General features: G+C 48.6%; 1 protein-coding gene across 3 annotated transcripts in view; it reads right to left on the bottom strand.

Moving 5' to 3' along the window:
• Positions 1-13,426: 13,426 nt before the first annotated feature.
• PALD1 (phosphatase domain containing paladin 1) overlaps positions 13,427-20,154 on the bottom strand; it is a 93,849-nt gene continuing 87,121 nt past the window's right edge. For 2 of the 3 annotated variants that reach the window (XM_054659686.2, XM_016918498.4), the window contains exons 19-20: positions 19,973-20,128; positions 16,053-17,920 (exon numbers count right to left, since the gene is read on the bottom strand). In XM_054659686.2, the coding sequence (XP_054515661.1) occupies positions 17,768-17,920; positions 19,973-20,128 (309 nt within the window). In that variant the 3' untranslated portion in view covers positions 16,053-17,767. Of the gene's footprint in view, positions 13,701-16,052; positions 17,921-19,972; positions 20,129-20,154 lie in introns of those variants that run through there. The other variant, XM_054659687.2, reaches the window with a different exon arrangement.

The following is a 20,154-nucleotide window of genomic DNA, read 5'->3' as shown; positions in this document are numbered from 1 at the left end:
AAAGTACAAAAAATTAGCCCGGCTTGGTGGCGAGCGGCTGTAGTCGCAGCTACTCAGGAGGCGGAAGTTGAAGGATCGCCAGAGCCCGAGGAAGTCAAGGTTGCAGTGAGCCGTGATGGTACCACTACACTCCAAACTGCACTCCAGCCTGGACAACAGAGTGAGACTGTCTCAAAAAAAAAATGCGTAAAGAGGGTTGTATTTTTAGACCATTTGGACATTCTGCAGGCTTGGTGGGAGATGTCCTGTATGGCCATAAATATTTTGGAGTTATAATTGGTAGTCAGCTTGGAATATGGCTATTTTCAGAATATAAGCCTTAACCTTATAGGTGCCTTGTGAGTGCCCAGCTATTCACTTTAAGATAGAGTCACTCTAGTCATGTTTTATTAAACCAGAGGCCTAATAAGCAGGGGTTCCTCTAACAATACTAGGACTTTCTTGAAAAGGCTTCATGATTTAGACTTTCTCCCCTAATTACGTCTCCCAGCTATTTCCTAAAAGCATTTGTTTATTGGTTATCTTTGTTGTTCTTTGTTCAACAGAACTGGACAAAAGGTTCCTTACTGATACCATCTGGAGTGGACAGCATTCCCAAAGCCTTCCCAGACCAGAAGTGGGGGGTGGGCTCTGCCCCTTATGCTGAGTGTCCTTCAGCAAGTAGCTTCCCCTCTGAGTCCCCAGCTACTCGTGTGCAGCCTGGGCACATTACCAGTGAAAGCAGTTGAGATCACACATGTGCTCACATGTAGGAGGCCCTAATGTAAAAGCAGCTCTAGGCTTTCTCAGAGCCACACTGGAAAGGCCTCTGCTTCTGGGTTGATGCCTGTCCTGCCCTACCTCCTCTGACGGCTGGGAAATCCTGCCCGTGCTGAGGGGTGTCTGGGGGGAAAGCATTATCAATTCTATTTTAGAGATGAAGGGATTGAGGCCGGGAGAGTGGAGCGATTCACTCAGGAAACACTCACGGACTCTCCTGTGTACGGTGCCATGGGGACACAGAGACACACCCGTCCGTCTGCAAATGGCTTCTGTGCTTGTGGCTGTTCTCACCTCTCGCCAAGAGACCTGCTCCAGCAGGGGCCAACTTTCCCCTGCCTAAAATCTTCCCTGGAAAATCTCTTTATGAAGCTATGACCTTGCCTGTCCTCAGTGAAGGAGACAGTGGGAGAACGTCAGCCACCCGGGAAAGAGGTGGGGGCAGAGGGCAGTCCAAGGGCCTGGTCCCACTGCAACAGCCTGGTACCGAAGGCAGGCAGGGAGGGAGGGAGGGACCTAGGCAACTGCAAGGGGGTAGTGTCATCTCGCATGGCCACAGCCTTCCCCCCAGGAACTCCACGGCACCCTCCCCACACAGGAGTTCCATGGACCCCTCCAGCACCTAGGACTTAGGTGTACCCACCTACCCAGGGCTTCCACGCCTCCCCTAATCCCCCACCTACCCAGGGCTTCCACGCCTCCCCTAATCCCCCACCACCCAGGGCTTCCACGCCTCCCCTAATCCCCCACCTACCCAGGGCTTCCACGCCTCCCCTAATCCCCCACCTACCCAGGGCTTCCACGCCTCCCCTAATCCCCCACCTACCCAGGGCTTCCACGCCTCCCCTAATCCCCCACCTACCCAGGGCTTCCACGCCTCCCCTAATCCCCCACCACCCAGGGCTTCCCTCCCAAGGGGTTGGAAGCAGCAGGATGCTTTGGTCACTCAGAGCCTGTGTGCTTTAAATTCTTTCTCAAAACCCTTGTAAATTTAGCCGGAAGAGCAATGACATAACCTCCCCATGGGAAGTACAAACACACCCAAGTTCATTCCCGTCTTGCAAGCCCAGAAAACAGCCATAGGCAGCCACCTCAATGGAAATGCCACCCAGGGATCCAACAGAACCCATGCCCAGGCAGTCCCAGGACACGTCTTTTTGGGGAGAACTCACCAGAGCTCGCAGGACACAAGCCTAAGCAGCTAGTTCTCAGTTTCGAGCAAGGCTTCCAAATGCTGGGCACATTGACGTGTCGCCAGTCATGGGCAAAGTGAGCAAAATAAGGACAGTGTAGTGTCTTAAAGCTACTTCATCTAAAAATTTAAAATAATAATAATAATAAAGAGACAATAAAATAGGCAAAGGTGACCAAGAAAAAAATATGTAAAATATTCATAAACATTAAAATTGAGAATGGGGACAAAAATACAGATGCAGAGGAGGCATTTTTTTTTTTTTTTTTCTGGATACAGGGTCTCACTCTGTTGCCCAGGTTGGAGTGCAGTGGTGCAATCCTAGCTCACTGTAGCCTTGAACTCCTGGGCTCAAGTGATCCTCCCACCTCAGCCCCTTGAGTAGCTAAGACTACAGGTGAGAGCCACCACTCTAGGGGTTGGGGTGTAGAAGGGGAGTGTTGGCTATGTTGCTCAGGCTGGTCTTGAGCTCACAGTCTCAAGCACTTCTCCCACCTTGGCATCCCAAAGTTCTGGGATTACAGGCATGAGCCACCACACTTTGCTGAAAACCTTTTTTTTTTTTTTTGACACGGAGTCTCGCTCCATTGCCCAGGCTGGAGTGCAGTGGCGCAATCTCAGCTCACTGCAACCTCTGCCTCCTGAGTTCAAGCGATTCTCCTGCCTCAGCCTCCTGAGTAGCTGGAACTACAAGTATGCACCACCACGACTGGCTAATTTTTGTATTTTTAGTAGAGATGGGGTTTCACCATGTTGGCCAGGCTGGTTTTGAACTGCTGACCTCAAGTGATCCTCCTCCCTCAGCCTCCCAAAATGCTGGGATTACAGGTGTGAGCCACCACTCCTGGCTCAAAAATCTTGAAAAAGATTGCTATCTATGTGTTACTCTCAGAAAATGTTGCCATTTTACCAAAACTGACCCAAGGGAAAGTAAGAAGCCCAAAAAGACTAATAAACATAGAAGAAAAAAACTTTATGAAAAATTCACACCTAAAAAAAGACCAGTCCAATATTAAGAGTTCTATGAAAACTTCAAGCCACAGATGATCCACAAGTTATATGAACTATTCCAAAATGTTGAAAAAGACAAAACTACCTAACACATGTATAAAACTATCATAACCCTGACAACAAAATTAAAAAGGATAACATGGTGGAAAAAAAACACTCATAAACATAGTCACAAATATCCTAAATAAAATATTAGAAATTTAGTTTCAGCAATATGATAAAAGAAGACAACACCACGACGAAGTAATAAACATTTAAGAATGTTGGCCGGGCGCAATGGCTCATGCCTATAATCCCAGCACTTGGGGAGGCTAAGGCGGGCAGATCACCTGAGGTCAGGAGTTCGAGACCAGTCTGGCTAACATGGTGAAACCCTGTTTCTACTAAAAATACAAAAATTAACCAGGCGTGGTGGCAGACACCTGTAGTCCCAGCTACTAGAGAGGCTGAGGCAGGAGAATAGCTTTAACCCAGGAGGCAGAGGTTGCAGTGAGTCAAGATCACACCACTGTACTCCAGCCTGGGTGACAAAGTGAGACTCCATCTCAAAAAAAAAAAAAAAAGAATGCAAAGGATCAGTCAACATTGGAAAATCTGCTAATGTACTTTTTAAAGTTAACATATTAAAGGAGAAAATATATGACCACCTCAATAGATGTCAAGAAAACATTTTTAAAATTAAAAATCAATTTATAATTTTTTAAAATCTGCAAACCAGTAATAAAAGAAAATTTCTTTAATTTGACAAATGTGCCTACTTGAAACCTAGATCAAAAATTACAGTTAGTGGTGAAATACTCCCATTAGACTCAGAAAGTATAAGAATGGTCACTATTCCAAATATTGTACAGGAAGGTCTAGCCTTTATAACAAAAGACAAGAAAAAGAAATACTAATTATACATATTAGAAAGAAATTAAATAGTTATTATTTGCAGATAATACCATCATCTATCTCCAAAATCCAAGACAAGTTTCTAAAAACTTAGTTATTAAGTGGGTTCAAGAATATGGCCAAATTCAAACAAAAGGAAATATTTATTTTTTCCTACATGAGCACTAATCAATCAGAAAACTTAGTTATTAAGTGAGTTCAAGAATATGGCCAAATTCAAACAAAAAGAAATATTTATATTTTCCCTGCATGAGCATTAATTAGTCAATCAGAAACTGTAATAGAAAAAAAAAACATAATTTCAAAAAATAAACCATGAATAAATTTCATGAGAAGTAGGTATGACTTAAAAGAGGAGTGTTAATAACTTTTATTATTAAAAGACACAAAAGAAACCTTAATAAACATAGGGAAAAAACATATTCCTTACTGGGAACACACAATATTATAAAAGTGCCCATTCTCCCTAAATTAGTCAATAAATTAAATGTAATTTCAATCAAAATACCAATGAGATTTTTAAATAGAAGTCCATATGCTGGTTCTAAAATCCATTTGGAAATGAAAGTACACTGGAACACTCCAGAAGTATAGAAGAATGGAAAAGAAAGAATGAATGAAAGAAGGAGAGAATGAGGATGGGGGACAGAAGGAGGAAGGGAGAAAGAACAAGAACTTGAGAAGACCTCGAAAACAATCAATGGAGAGACTAGAGTACAGATATAGAATATGTCTCCCTTGCAATGACAGAAAACCCAACCCAGCTCACTTAAGCACAAAAGGATCTGGGTTGTCAGTTAAAAGTTTTGTGGGCATACGGGTAACCTGGCTCTAGACATGATGGGGTACGGCAGCTAAAGGGCAACAGCAGTTGCCTCAGCTCAATTCCACTGGCCTTGGTGTGTTGGTTTCATTTTCATATTTGTTTTCACCTTGTGGCTGTGTGACAACTGTAGCCACATCTGGCCTCTCCCTTTTAAGTTTCACGAGAATAGTTAACACTCTTCCAGTCACTCAGACAAATGCCAGGGATAAGCTCTGATTGGGTGTAATTGGCCGGCTGAGTCACATGGCCAGCCCTGGGCCAATGGCAGTGCCAGGACAATGAGATGCACAAATTGGCTCAAGCCTTGGTTCTTGTTCCTGCTGGGGATGGGGAAAATCAGACATGGTTACCAGAAGGATGAATGGAGGCCAGGAGCAACAACAACCCCGTGTCTACTCTATGGACTCAGGTATAAGTGCTTACTTCACATATGATGAAAACCATAGTTCCAGTAGGGGGGAAATGTGGCTATTCCGTAAATAATGTAGGCCAGCCTGGTGCAGTGGCACGTGCCTGTGGTCCCAGCTACTTGGGAGGCTGAGGCAGGAGGATTGCTTGAGGCCAAGAGGTCAACACCAGCCTGAGCAACATAGCAAGATCCCATCTCTAAAATAATAATAACAAATAATAATAAATGTGGGCCAACTGGATATCCATTTTGGAAAAAAAAATTCACTATCTCATGTCATTCACAAAAGTTTATTCCAGATGAATTAAAGCATTAAACATAAAAGACAACACTGTAGAAATATTCAAAGAAAACATAGGAAAGAGATCTAGAACCTTGGGTAGGGAAGGCTTGCTTACACAAGTCACAAAACACACCATGTATAAATTGAACAACTTCTCTATGACAAAATACACTAAAAACGTTACAAGACCTGAGACAAACTGGGAGAAAGAACTGACTGTATATCTATCTACCTACCCACAAAACAAATTATATTAAAATTTTATGCCTATTAATTAAAAAAAGACAATCTAGTAGAAAAATGGGCATATACATAACAGAATAAATTCAAATGGCCAGTAAACATATGAAAGGATGTTCCAACCTCATTACTAATCTGGAAAAGTCAAGTTAAGGTAAAAATAAAAGACTTTTTTTCTTATCAGATTGGCAAAAATTAAAAGGATTGGCGACCTCAAATGTTAAGGCAGGAATGGGGAAATGGATACTTTCATAAACTGTGAAAGGCTATGAGTGTTTAATTCAGCTTAGATGCCGTCATTTAGTTCAAAGAAAGAGTAACAATTACTTTTGAAGGGCAAAGACACTGTGCAGGTTTGTTGATGGTGAGGTGGGCGGATGTGGGAAAAGGAAAGAATAGCCAAGAGGGGGTGCAAAGTGAAACTCAGAAGGCCCATAGATAATCTACCAGTGTGACTCAGAGAACACAAGCCATTTCCCATTCTTGTGGCTGTAGAGGGGAACCTCTTGAAAGTACACAGGGGTTTAAATAACATCAAGTCAGAGAACCACAAGAATTTGACGGAGGGCTTTCAAAGTCATCATGCTTTCCCCTTAGTCTCCTCCCCGAGTCACCCCAGCCTGGGCACTCTTCCAGGATCTACCTTTCTCTCCTCTCAACCTGTCATCGAAAATGGCAGAGAGGATTACCATATCCAGCCCTGAAACAAGCAAGGATTTGGCATCAGACACGGGTATCTCTAGCTGTAAAATAACACCTTGTGGTATTGTTGGAGGATTGAACGAGATGATGACTGTAAAAGAAACCAGATATAATGCTTGAAAAAGTAAGTAATCTAATAAAGGACATCATAAAATAAGCAAAGGTTATTGATCTGAAACTAGGTCAGCTCCAGCATAGACTGAGACACACAGGAATGGAGAGGACAGGCTCTAAGACAGCATGTGTATCTAATGGTATTTTAAAGCTAAAAAATAAATGCAACATATATGATAAAGTTATCATCTTAACAAATCAATAGGAAAGGGGTCAAGTGTGGTAGCTCACCCTGTAATCCCAACACTTCGGGAGACTGAGGTGGGAGAATCACTTGAGCCCAGAAGTTCAAGACAAGACTGGCCAACATAGTGAGACCCCATCTCTACAAAAAAAAGAAAATTCAAAAATTAGCCGAGTGTGGTGGCATATGCCTATAGTTCCAGCTACTCTGGAGGCTGAGGTGGGAGAATCACTTGAGCCTAGGAGGTCGAGGGTGCAGTGAGTTATGATTGCACCACTGCACTCTAGCCTGGGTGATAAAGTAAGACCCTGTCCCAGAAGCAGCACAGAATTTAAAAAAGAAAAAGAAAAGAAAAGAAAGAGAAAGGGAGAAAGGGAGAAGAAAAGGAGAAAGGCAGAAAGAAAGAAGAGAGAGAGAGAGAGAAAGAAAGAAAGAGAGAAAGAGAGAGAGGGAGGGAGAGAGGAAGGAAGCGAGGGAGGGAGGGAGGGAAAGAGAAGGAGAAAGAGAAAGAAAGAGGAAGGAAGGAAGGAAAGAATGAAAGAAAGAAAAGAAAGAAAGAAAGAAGGAAGGAAAGAAAGAAAAGGAAGAAAGAAGAAAGAACAAAAAGAAAAAAGGAGAAAGAACGCAAGAAAGAAAGAAAAAGGAGGAAAGAAGGAAGGAAACAATGAAAGAAGGAAGGAAGGAAAGAAAAGAAAGAAAAGGAAGAAAGAAGAAAGAACAAAAAGAAAGAAAGAATGAATGAATGAAAGAAAGAGAGAGAGGAAGGAAGGAAGGAGAGAAAGAGAGAGAAAGAAAGAAAGAGAAAAGAAAGAGGAGGAAGGAAGGAAGGAAGGAAGGGAAGGAAGGAAGACAAACACCCAAACAAAAAAGTCAGCAAAGGACATAAACAATTCATAACAGAAAAAAAAAAATGGCCAAAACACATGAAAAAAATCCAACTTCACTGTTAGTTAAAAAGAAATAAAATTGAACAAATATGAGATTCCATTCTGAGTCATAAAACTGTGGGCAGTGCTAGCAAGGCTGGGAAAGAGCATGCCCACTCACTGCTATCTGAGACTCTGAAACAGGGCATTTCTAAAGGACAAACTGAAGGTACATATGGAAAGCCTTCAAAATGAAGCTTCCCTTTGTTTAGGAGATAACCAGAGGTTTGCACTTCCATCCACAGATTTGGAGGCACCAACCCAGATGGCTACAGCCTCCTCCATCCACAGGGAAGATTAAGCAACAGTTCCCTGACCCATGACCACCATCGTGGACAGGACCTGCCCCCTCTCTTGAGATGGCAGCACAGGGCAGGGCAAGAACCAGCTCTTAGTCTGCTGGAACTGTACCATGTGAAGCTGGAAACCAGGGTGGTCATGTTCACCAAGCAGTGCCACAGCAGTGCCGGCCTTCAGAGACAAAGCAGGTGCCCAGAGAGGCTGAGACAAGGCAGAGGGTGGGTTGTTCAAGTCTGTGCAAGAAAGCTATTTGGCAAAACACCTGTGAAGAACAAAGGAGGAAACAGAAGGCAACAGGAAGGGCCTTCAAACCACAGTGTGGCTCTAATACCCACAAAAAGAGAGAGGGAAAGAGTCAGAGAAATAAAATCCTAAGCCCCTCAACTGACCAAATGGACCACCTCTTGGCCTAGGGGACCCCCGAGAAACCTTAAAAATGGAGTTCCCGGACATGATGGAACAGGAGGTTGGACAGGCCTCATTATGCCCCCTCCCTCCCTAACCATTAGGCTTTCTTCTCTAAGGGTTAAACAGAAACCACTGCTTCACGCTGGTACCAACCAACTGCCTAACACAGCCCCTCCCCTTTTGCAGCTTGACACAGCAACCGCTAAGCAGTCCCTCCTGATAAAAAAAAAAAAAAAAAAAAAAAAACCCTGGCCACAGAGTGGTTCTGGCCAGTCTCCAGAAGCTGCACCCAGAGGGCCTTCGTGTCCTCTGCTTCCCGTTTTAATGTAGAGGGCCTAACTGTAATACGTTTAAATGTTAAGTCTCCACCCCAAAGTGAATCTGGGACACGTGTTACATACATGTTACCCTACTACGAATGCCCTTGCCTCCCCTTTGTGAATATTCATTGCTGCTCCTATAACCTGTTGAATATGTATATCTGGACACCCTATTCAGCATAAATCCCTGTCTTATTCTCCCCACCTTCGAAGTGTCTGTTTCTGGCTTCTGGCCAGAGGCTACGTTTCCCAGCCTGTCAGAATGACCACCCAGCAGGTTGCAACCCTTTATGAGAAATAAAGCTCTCCTTTCCAAATGTGTATGAACCTCATCTTTCCTCAGTAGACACAACAAGCCTGACACTGCAGGGTAGCTCTGGGCAACTCTTGGTCAGACCAATGGGGAGGCTCCCAGCCTGGCTGCAGGATGGAGGGGCAGACACAGCCAGCTCTATATCCCTGCCCTGCTCAGTCAGCAGCCTGTGGGTGGAGTGTGCTGGATGGGGGAGCAAGGCCTTGGCACGAACACTGTGTTGGATCCAGAAGTGCAATTGCTGGAAGGTGGTCCAACTGTTCTCTCTGCAGCAGGAGCAGGTTGCCTGAGGGGAGAAGTGAGTGGTGCACCCCTATGGAGGACACAGAGGGAGCTTCCAGGACTCCCCGGGCAGCCTCCTAGTCCCAGTCCCTGCTGCATTCCTGCCATGGTCCTCTGCTGGTCATATATATACATATATATATATATATATATATATATATATATATATATATATATTTTTTTTTTTTTTTTTTTTTTTTTTTTTTTTTTGAGATAGAGTCTCTCGCTTTCACCCAGGCTGGAGTGCAGTGGCGCGATCTTGGCTCACTGCAACCTCTGCTGCCTCAGCCTCCCGAGTAGCTGGGATTACAGGTGCCTGGCACTAATTTTTATATTTTTAGTGGAGACAGGGTTTCACCATCTTGGCCAGGTTGATCTTGAACTCCTGACCTCATGATCCACCCACCTCAGCCTCTCAAATTGCTGGGATTACAGGTGTGAGCCACCGTGCCATGGAGTCATATTTTTTACACTCTCCCTCTTTGCTTAAGCTAGCTGGGGCTGTTTTCTGAAATATGTCACCCAAAGGAGTCTAATTATTACCTGTACAAAGATTTGTGTTTGAAGACATTATTTGAAGTATTGTTGTAAGTTTTAACATTAAAAACCCCAATGCAAGTCTATATATCTTGTTAGAGGTTTGAATTACACAGGTGTATGCATTTGTAAAAACTCATCAAATGGGCTGGGCGCGGTGGCATACGCCTGTAATCCCAGCACTTTGGGAGGCTGAGCTGGATGGATTATTTGAGGTCAGGAGTTCAAGACCAGCCTGGCCAACATGGTGAAAACCCACCTCTACTAAAAATACAAAAATTGTTAAGTAAGATTGGCTAGGTCCAGGTTCATTCTACCTCTGCACAGTGAATAAATCATGATGACATGGGTTTTGCAAAAGAGAAAGATTTATTTGCAAGGGCAATATATGAGGAGGTGGGAGAACAGCTCTCAAAACCACCCCCACCCGACCCTTGAGGATAAGGCTTAAGGATATTTACAGGTAAGGGAAGTGGGATGATCTAAATCATGGGGACAGGTGATCGGCAGTGGGAAAAAAATGAAGTGACAGGTTCCTCCTGAGCAAGGGTAGTCAGGCTTCACGGCACTTCACAGGGCACATGTAACAAAAATGGTGGCATTTGCATGATCTGAGGGTGGAGTTGTCGGCCCTCTGACTTCAAAAGGCCACCCCTTGGGCACTTGGGCAGTCTAGGGTGAAGGATCGGGGTCTCAGCTAGTTTGAACTAGACAGGCGCTGGCCAAGTTCCTGAAAAACACTGAAGTGAATATTACCATGGTGACCTATGAATGTTATCTATAAAGTAGCCAGTGAAGGTTAAGTTCCAGTGTTCAGCGGTGAGGCCTTCAGCTACCACAGCCTTCAGCTTCACAGAAAAAGCTTGGGAGGGGGAGAATTAAAAAAGCAACCCAAAGCAAGCAGGGCAGGTAGACCTGATGGAATTAGCCCGTTTTCAATGTTGTGTGTAAAGAACTTAGTGCGGGCCTCAGCACACAGTCAGTGCGCAACAGACCCTGGCATCTGCCCTGCCCTCCTTTAGGCCAAGGTGGAGAGGGAGAAGTGCTTTTTCTCCTTTTCCCTCAGGCTACGTAGAGGCAAGAGGGGGAAGGATCAGTCTGCTATTGCCAAGGAAGGGACACCACCCAGAGAAGGCAGTGACTGGCCAAGGTCCCCAGCAGGCTCTAGAATTAAAGTCACTCTGGAGCTTCCTGTCCCAAACCTGCTGTACTGGGCAATGCAAAGCAGGCAGGTTTTCTGGAAGCCAGGCTGTCTGCCCTAACCCAACCGAACACATTTATGGAAATTCCTGCTACACTCTCCCAGGGCCGATGTGCCAAGGGTTCTCCCGCTGTTGGCTTCCTCTGGGAAACCACCAAGTTAGTCCTTCCCAACGACTCTCCCTGGCCCACCAAGCCCACCTCTGCTCTCATCTTTAGAGAATTCTGGATGGCTTCCCCCAAGAAATACTAAGAAATGCCTTCATGCCTCTTACTGGCTCCTCTAGTGCCAGAGGACACCCAAGCTGAGGTGCTGCATTCCGAGAGCCAGTGGTGCCCTCTGCCCCTGACCCCCTGCCATCACTCATGAGTAATGTCACTTCCATACCACTAACTCTGATACTCCTCAGATGGACTCTTCTGCTCCAGGGCTCCTAATAACATACTCTACAGAACAAGACAATTCCTGCAGTGAGTACCTGCTGTGTGTAAGGCCCAGCAATAGGAACTTCATGGTCATTAACTCTGATCCTTCCACTTACCCTACAAAATAAGCATTTTTTTCTTTTTCTTTTCTTTTTTTTTTTTTTTTGAGATGGCGTCTCACTCTGTCTCACAGGCTGGAGTGCAGTGGCGTGATCTCGGCTCGCTGCAACCTCCGCCTCCCAGGTTCAAGTGATTCTCCTGCCTCAACCTCCCGAGTAGCAGGGATTACAGGCACCCACCACCATGCCCAGTTAATTTTTGTAGTTTTAGTAGAGATGGGGTTTCACCATGTTATCCAGGCTGGTCTTGAACTCTTGACCACAGGTGATTCACTCACCTTGGCCTCCCAAAGTGCTGGGATTACAGGCATGAGCCACCACGTCCGGCCCAAAATAAGCATTTTAATCCCACTTACAATTGAGGACATTGTGTCTCAGAGAGGCGGTGTGATTTACCCAAGCTCTTTTGAACTGCTTCACTGTATGGATGGATGCTGAAACCACGCTTGCTGGCTGAGCAGAAAGGGGTGTGTATAGCACACAGTGTTAGGTGGCCAGAGAAGCAGGCGGGGATGCCACACAGCCAGGGACAGCACAGAGAGGAGAAAGGCCCAACCACCCACTGGGCTGCATGGGTCACAGTGATACCTTTTAAAACCAGAGCCCAGGGAGTAGGAGTGAGAACAGGGAGGGAGATAAAGATACTGGTTGAATTTTCACAACTAGTGGATGGTTACACTGTACTTGTATGAATAAAAGACGAACAGCTTTTTGTAAGAGAAAACCAGTTACAATACATGTGTGCCAATTCTGCAGATACAGTTTGAGGTTTCCGCACTGAACACCACAAGAAAGGACCAGGCAGGCGATGGCCGGTGGGCGGCTTCATTCTTCCTGTTCATCCAAAACCAGTTCTTGTGACAAGTAGAGAAACCAAAGGCCCTTTGTGGATGGGCCCTTCTCAGGGTCTGGCCAGATCTCAAGTCTGGCTAAAGGATGGGAGAGAGGGTGCAGAGATTAAGAAGAGCTCAGACCATCAGTGCTATATGGTTTCCGGGGTGCGGTGGTCCCACCCAACACCACAGGCCCCCTGGCTCCCCCTGGGTCCACAACATCGCTGGTTCCTTGTTCTAGAAGCTTCAGAAGAGAGGGAAGTGGGGTCCTGGCTGGTTCTGGCCTATCACACCGACACTGTTCTCCAAACCCTGCCCCACCCTAGCTCTCACGACACCTGGCGAAAATGATTTGTTCATTCTCTCTTGTCCTTGCAGTGCCACCAGCTCCTGGAAGGCAGGCTGTCCCCGTCCACAGCTCCCTGGTGCCTGGCATGGTGCCTGGTCTGTGTAGATGCCCAATTTTGCAGTGATCTGCTGCATCACTGCCCACAGCTGACATGCACAGACCTCTGCCTTGCACATGACCCCTTATACACAGAACACTAAGGGCACTCATCACCACATTAAGGGGTGCACGTCCCAGGTGGACCCAGCTAAGGCCTGCCTAGTCTGGGCAAACTGGTGTGACAGGACCCCCAGAAGATTGAGGGGCTTCCAGGAAAGAACATGTCTTAAGGGAGTGGGAGCCAGGCATATCAAGGCTGCTAGCCTGGGGTACCGGGTCTCCACCAGGGCAGCAGGGAAGACAGGGTGGAGGCTTAACCAGGGACCTGGCCAAATCCTTGGTTAAAAGTAGGCACAGACCCAAGGTCAAGTCCCGCCTGACACGGCACAGCCTGGGCACCTGAAATGGGGGTGGGGGTAGGGTCAGGGATGTCTGAAGTCCTGGAAGCAATGAGGATGCCACATGACAGTGACCACACATATAGATCAATGGGGGACTCCTTCTGAGCACCCACAGGGCTTGGAGAGAGAGACTGGGCAAAGTCAGCTAAAACTGATTGTATACTCACAGGCACTGTCAGGCACTGTCCTAAAGGTTGCATGTATATTAACTCGTTTTTTAATATTATAATTCAGCAATATGTACTGGTATTTAAGAAAGAGACATAACAAAGAATGTATCAAAACATCACTAGTGGCCAGGCGCAGTGGCTGACACCTGTAATCCCAGCACTTTGGGAGGCCAAAGCAGGTGGATCACCTGAGGTCAGGAGTTTGAGACCAGTCTGGCCAACATGGCGAAACCTTGTCTCTATTAAAAATACAAAAATTAGCTGGGTGTGGTGGTGCGTGCCTAAAATCCCAGCTGCTTGGGAGGCTGAGGCCAGAGAATCGCTTGAACCCAGGAGGTGGAGGTTGCAGCGAGCCAAGATCGCGCCACTGGACTCCAGCCTGGGCGACAGAAAAAGATTTCATCTAAAAAAAAAAAAAAAAAAAAAAAAAAATCACTAGTTTAGATTAACACAGAGGAAAGATCAGACTAAATGGTACTTTCTTAAAATGAGCTGCTAAGTTGTATATGTTTACAGTGTACAAAAGGATGTCTTGAGGTATATATACGTTGTGAAGTGGCTAAGTCAAGATATTTAACATACACCTTACCTCACATACTTATCATTTGGTGACACATAGCTACCAAGTTACGAGAACACTTAAAATCTTCTCTCAGCAATTTTCAAATATACAACATTGTTATCAACTGTAGTAAGCATGATATACAATAGATCCCTTGAACTTACTCTAACCGAAATGCTGTGAACTTTGACCAACATCTCCCCAACCTCACCCCATTCCACCCCAGCCTCTGGTAACCACCATGTTACTCTGAGTTGGATTTTTTTAGACTCCACATATGAGATCATGTGATACTTGTCTTTTTGTGCCTGGCTTATTTCACTCAGGATAGTGTTCCCCAGGTTCACTCATGTTGTCACAAATGACAGGTTTTTTTGTTGTTGTTTTTTTTTTTTGAGACGGAGTTTTGCTCCATGGCCCAGGCTGGAGTGCAGTGGCGTGATCTCAGCTCACTGCAACCTCCACATCCTGGGTTCAAGTGATTCTCCTGCCTCAGCCTCCCAAGTAGCTGGGATTACAGGCACCTACCACCACATCTGGCTAATTTTTGTATTTTAAGTAGAGACAGGGTTTCACCATGTTGAGCAGGCTGGTCTCGAACTCCTGACCTCAAGTGATCCACTCACCTCGGCCTCACAAAGTGCTGGGATTACAGGCGTGAGCCATTGCGCCTGGCCAGGATTTCCTTTTTAAAGGCTGAATAGTATCCCATTGTATACAGACCACATTTTCTTTATCCATTCATCCACTGATGAACACACTGATCCCATGTCTTGGCTACTGTGAATAATGCTGCAGTGAACATGGGGTGCAGACACCTCTCTGACACACGGATTCCATTTCCTTTGCATGTGTACCCAGGAGTGGGATGGCTGGATCATACATAGTCCTATTTTTGGTTTTCTGAGGAACCCCCAACCCAGTGTTTTCCAGAACGTGTGTACTAACCGACAATATCACCAACAGGGTGCGAGGGTTTCCTGTCTCCACATCCTCGCCAGCACTTCTCTTCTGTCTCTTCCTGCAGCCATCCTAACAGGTGTGAGGTGATTTCCATTGCCTTTCCCTGGTGATTAGTAATACCGGACATTTCTTTCATATGCCTGTGGGTCATTTGTGTGTGTTCTTTTGAGTTACTTGCTTTTTTACTATTGTATTGTTTGGGTTTCCTATGGATTTGGGATACTAACCCCTTATCAGATGGATGGTTTGCAAATGCCGTCTCCTATTCGGTAGGCTCCCTAACTCTGCTGATTGCTCCTTTGCTGTGCTGGGTTCACTCATTTAACATGAGGGCTGAGATGCTGCTGACCAGCAGGAGCTACTGAAATGTGGGTCAGTGCCATTCATGTCATTGCTAAGCGCCCTCCCACAGGCTACAGCAGGCCCAGGGGAACTTGGGAACACACACAGGCACACCCACTCACTCCTGTGTGTCCCCACATCCCAGGGAGAGAATGGCAGAGCCACCCCCACCCCCCCCACCCTCACCCCGGTGTACACAGCTCTACACTGGTGTCCAGAAGCCACACAGAGCATTCTTGCACCTAGAGAAGACAACTTCCATACCCTGCTGGGCTGGGAAAGAACCCCCGGGGCCTTCTCTCCTAGTCTGGGGAGAACACCAACCCTGGGGGCGGTGGGGGCTCTGGGTTCCATTCTGCCCACCCCAGCTGACCTCGGAACTACAACCTTGTTCCCCTAACCCTGCAAGCATGGGGGAAGAGACCTGGAGTCAGTGCTGTCTCTACCCCACCCTCCCCACTGACTCTTTAAATGCCAGCACTCAACCAGGGGTGAGGTGTGTTCAATCAACCAGAGGCCCGAAGGGGTCAGGTGGGGCCCACAGGGGTTAGGGGAGAAAGTGGAGGCTGAGATCCAGGCTCCTTCACAGGCCCCCAATTCCACTTTGCTCTATACTGTTTCCCTAGATGCAGCAATCCTTCATACGTCCCTGGTTCCGTTGCTTTCTTCAAGGAGGAGCTCAGCCTGACATCCAGTGTAAGAGGGTGAGGCAAAACTGGGGATGCGTGTCTGCAAAAACCCGCCTGCTCTAGAGCTGGAAGTGCCAAGAACAGGTGCTCTCAACTCACTCTGCCTGCCCACCCTTACTCTGAAGGGGCAGGGACCCCAGCCTGTTGTACCAGTTCTAGAACATCTGTCTGACACTAAAGACATATTAGCAGCCAGGTGCACTCACATTTAGCTGTTTTTAATGCTTAAAAGCGCTGTACAAAAAAAAAAAAAATCACAAATGAATCCTCACAACACCCCTGTGAGGTAGGTAGGCAAGTATTATTCTCCCATTTTACAGATGGGGAAACTGAGGCAGAGAGGTGATGTGATCAGCCAGTGGTCCCAACACAGCTGAAAGTCAGAGCCAACCATGAGAACACAAAGGATCCCTCCCCATTCAGTCCCATCTCTGACTCCGCATCTAGACCTTGTCTGCAAAGAAATTAAAACGTCTTAATTCATGCAAAAATAAAAACAATAAACCTGAAAAGGTAGTGAACAGACATACAGTAGTTCTGCAAAAGAATTCAGCCAAGGGGGTCAAATATTTTCCAATACTGGGTAAATGGGAACAACTTCGGCCTTCTCCCCTTTTCAAATATCATGACCAATGACATCCTTTTTTTTTTTTCTGCAGAAGTATACGAGCCTAACCAAAGACAGGCTTTCCTGGTCCCAGTGAGCCAAGCAAGGTGGACAGCCTCCTCACTGTTCAGCTCCTGGGTTTCAGCAAGCACCAGTCCCCAGCTGGAAGAGCTGCAAGGCTCAACTCAAACATGGCACTTCTCTGCCACCTGTTCCCAGCAGCCTTCCCGCTGTGTGGAAACAGTGGAACCCAGCGGCCTCTAGCTCAGCAGGGTCTGGCCTTTTCTGCTCCCACCGGAAGGCAGGCTCAAAGATGCTCAGCAAGGATGGCCTGGAACCCAGGTGATCCCCTCCCACCACCCTCAGTGCACCCTTGCACACCTCACTGTCCATGAGGACCACCCCAGCAACCACCCTCAGCTAGCACTCCTTGGGGCTCCTGCTGCAGCAGGTGGGGGCACCAGGCCATCCTGGGCTGCCGGGACAGAGAGAGATGCCGGGGGACCTGCAGCTCCAGGCCTTGGCTTCCTCTGTGCCTCCTGCCCAGGTTCCCAGACAAGTGGAGCAGGCCTCTTCCTCTGTGCTGCGTTCGCCCCCTGGAAGCTCTTTCCTCCCCATGAGAGGGGCTCCCTGAAGTCTCCAGCTCCTTGAGAAACCTCCACCATCCTGCCAGCCCCACCAGGCTGGGTAGGTTGTCATTCCTGAAGTCTCCCAGGTTGGAGATGGGGGCATGAGAGTCCAGAAAACTGGGTGAAGCTGCCTTTCACATGATAGATCTATCCAGAACACTGTCCCCTCCACCCACCTCAGGCTGCCAGACACCCGAGGGCAGTGCTTGGGCAGCAAGAAGGGGAGCGGCAATGGCAGAGCAGCAGGAGTAAGGAAGTGGGGAGCTACCAGTGGCCGGGTCTGCTCTGTGCCAGGGGCTGCCAGGCCAATCTGAGAGCAGGGAGAAGAGGACAGAGAGATCCACAGTGTTTGGCAACTGGGGGAGTGAGCCCCTTGGAGACTAAACGCCGGCCTGTCTGCAAGGTACACACAGCAGTGTGCACCTTGTGAGCACTCCAGTGAGTACTCCTCCCTGGAGGTCAGCCACACACCTTGGTGGTTTGCAAGGGATGGCTGTGCTGTCTCCCTGTCCTATAAAGTTCTTTCTAAAAAGGCTCCCAACTCCGCCCAGTCTCTCCAGGAAGCGGGGGAATCATTTCAAGGCCAGCACCCCTCAGGGCCGCTCCCAGCCAAGAGCACCTCAGACACCCCAGGCCTGCGTGGGGCCCTGTGGGTGGGGGGACAGGGAGTAAGGCCCCCTACAGCAAGTCCTTGGGGGCGGAGGGCTCGAGGCTGCAGCTCTGCTCCTGCCACCGGTAGCGCAGCCTGGAGAAGGGCTGGTCCTCCCCGCTCTCCAGCTCGGGGAAGCCCAGCTCGTTAAGGATCTCGTAGATACCAGCCTTCGATGCCACCTGGGAGGAGAGCAGAGGCAGGAGCAGTGTTTCAGAGGAGGGAGGGTGCCACTAAGGCCACTGAGTTCTGAAGATGAGTCTGTGGCCTGTGAACTTGGTGACCTGAACAAGTTTGCACCTTGACTTCTGTTAACTTCTCTGAGCATGTTTCCTCATAGCAAGGAAAAGACTCTACCTCACAGGACTGTCTCAAGGAGGACTCTACACATACAGAAAGTACTGGGCAGACAGTGAGTGCTCCACGCAGAGAGCAGCGAGGGAGGCCAGGCACACACTGGGCCCTGTGCAGCTCGATGCTCCCATGTGGACGCCCAGGAGCAGGGCCTAAAGGGAGGGCTGGAGGAAGAACGTGGATGCAGGGGCAGGTAAGGCTATGGCCTCTGCCCCAGGTGGGCTAGCTGGAGGCACCCCTGGGCACTCAGCCCTGCCGCCCAGCAGCCCAGACCCTGGCACCAGACTCAAACCATCCACAACCAGTCCCCTTCTCTCTCCACCATCCTGGGGAAGGGGAGGGTGCAGCCTCCACAAAGGAATGGGTCCGTCCCGCTCTGGCTCTGGGGCCTCCCTCACTGCTACCCTCCACTCATCCGCAGGAGAGAGGGGCTGAGGTCCCGAGGCTGGAACCCACACTTCTGCCTGGACCGGCAGCCCTCCTTCCTTGACCTCCCCCAGTGGGGGATTCAGCTGGGGAGGGGATCAAGCTTCCTCTCGGCCCCAGGCTCCCCCAACTTCTGCTCTCCAAGCAGAACCCAAGCAGGAAGTGTCCTCATCCCCTTCCACCTCCACCCCTCCCCAGGGGCTCGCAGAGGAAGCTGAGCCCAGGCCTGCTCAAGAAGGCGCCCCGACATGGCCTTGGTGTGACCCCATCAGGTCTCCTGACTCAACACACATCACATGCACCGGGGGCATTTCAAATGCTTCTCCACCTGACGTCCCAAGGCCCACCCTCAAAGCCTGCCACTCTGCCTCCACTCCTTCATAGCCCTGAGTCCACTTCACACCTGCCTCAGCCCCCATACCCTTCCTGTGCCCACTCTGGCCAGGTCACCGGCCCCTGCTCTCCACCCACCCACTTCCCAGGAGCTAATTCCAGCCTCCAGTCCAGATTAGAACTGCCAGGATCTGCTGGTGAGGTCTGGAGGGGCCAGCTTCCTGGCAGAGGAGTAATTACAGGCCGCTTTGCCAAGGAGGGAAGGAGGCCTCTCTTCTGACCTAGAGGTGCCAAGGTGGCAGCTCTGCCTCTAAAACAACTGAGTGCAAGAAGAGCCAGGAGGCCAGACAGAGAGGATCCAGGAGGCCGGACAGCAAGGGAGGTGTCTTAGGTCAGGATACGGTGGGCACTGGAGCCAATCAATCAGCCCTAATGCCAACCTTGAACAAGTCACCCACCCTCTCTGTGCTCAGTCTCTGCCTCTGTAAAATGGGAGAGCGACAATCACAGCGTGCTAGACCTGCCTAGTACAGGCTCCAGCAGATGGCACTGTATGTCTCCCCGAGTCCCCAACGCAGCCTTCAGGGCTGGCACCCACAGGATCCACACCACCTCCATGTTAGTGCTAAGGCCAGCAGCTGTGGAGGAGTTGGCTCACTGGTCCAAGGTCACGGCTGGAGGGAGAAAGGGGCAGGGCCACTACAGCCTCACCCTAGGCCCTCGCGGAGCACAGGTGAGGGCTGACCACAATTGTGGGCATGAAGTGCCCAGGTGGGCCCAGAGCTGTCATGCACGCCAGGGTGGCTGTGGTGACAGGGTCCCAGCCCCAGAGGCTGCCCTGCTCTGTCCCTCACCACTCTGTCCCCTCCCTCCTCCTCATTCATTTGTTCATTCATCAAACTCATCAACTGCCTGCCAGGCACAGACAAACTGCTCGGGACCCAAAGTCAGATTAGACAAACTCTTGGCCAAACAGAAGCCTCCTGCAGAAAGGGGGATGGGGGCTCTTCCCGCCTGTCACGGGGTCCCCACAGGCCATGTACAGGCACTGCGTGGCTGTGACCCAGCTCCATCTGCAGGAGCCATCGCCCTGGCCCCTCTTGGCCTCAGCCTCCCCTCACCTCCTGCATCCAGGTGCTGAAGGGCCTCTGCCAGGAGTCGGCCTTCTCCAGGTGGAGGTACGCGTTGAAGAGAATCAGGCAGACATAGCGCTCCAAGTACTGCAGGCTCTGCAGCTGCAGCCTCCGCATTTCCTGCGCCTCTTTCGCTGCCTTCGCCTGGAGGACAGGACAGGGTGGGGTCA

Source organism: Pan troglodytes, chromosome 8 (genome assembly GCF_028858775.2).
Source record: "Pan troglodytes isolate AG18354 chromosome 8, NHGRI_mPanTro3-v2.0_pri, whole genome shotgun sequence".
NCBI classification, from domain to species: Eukaryota; Metazoa; Chordata; class Mammalia; order Primates; family Hominidae; genus Pan; species Pan troglodytes.
This window is presented reverse-complemented; position numbering and strand designations above follow the sequence as displayed.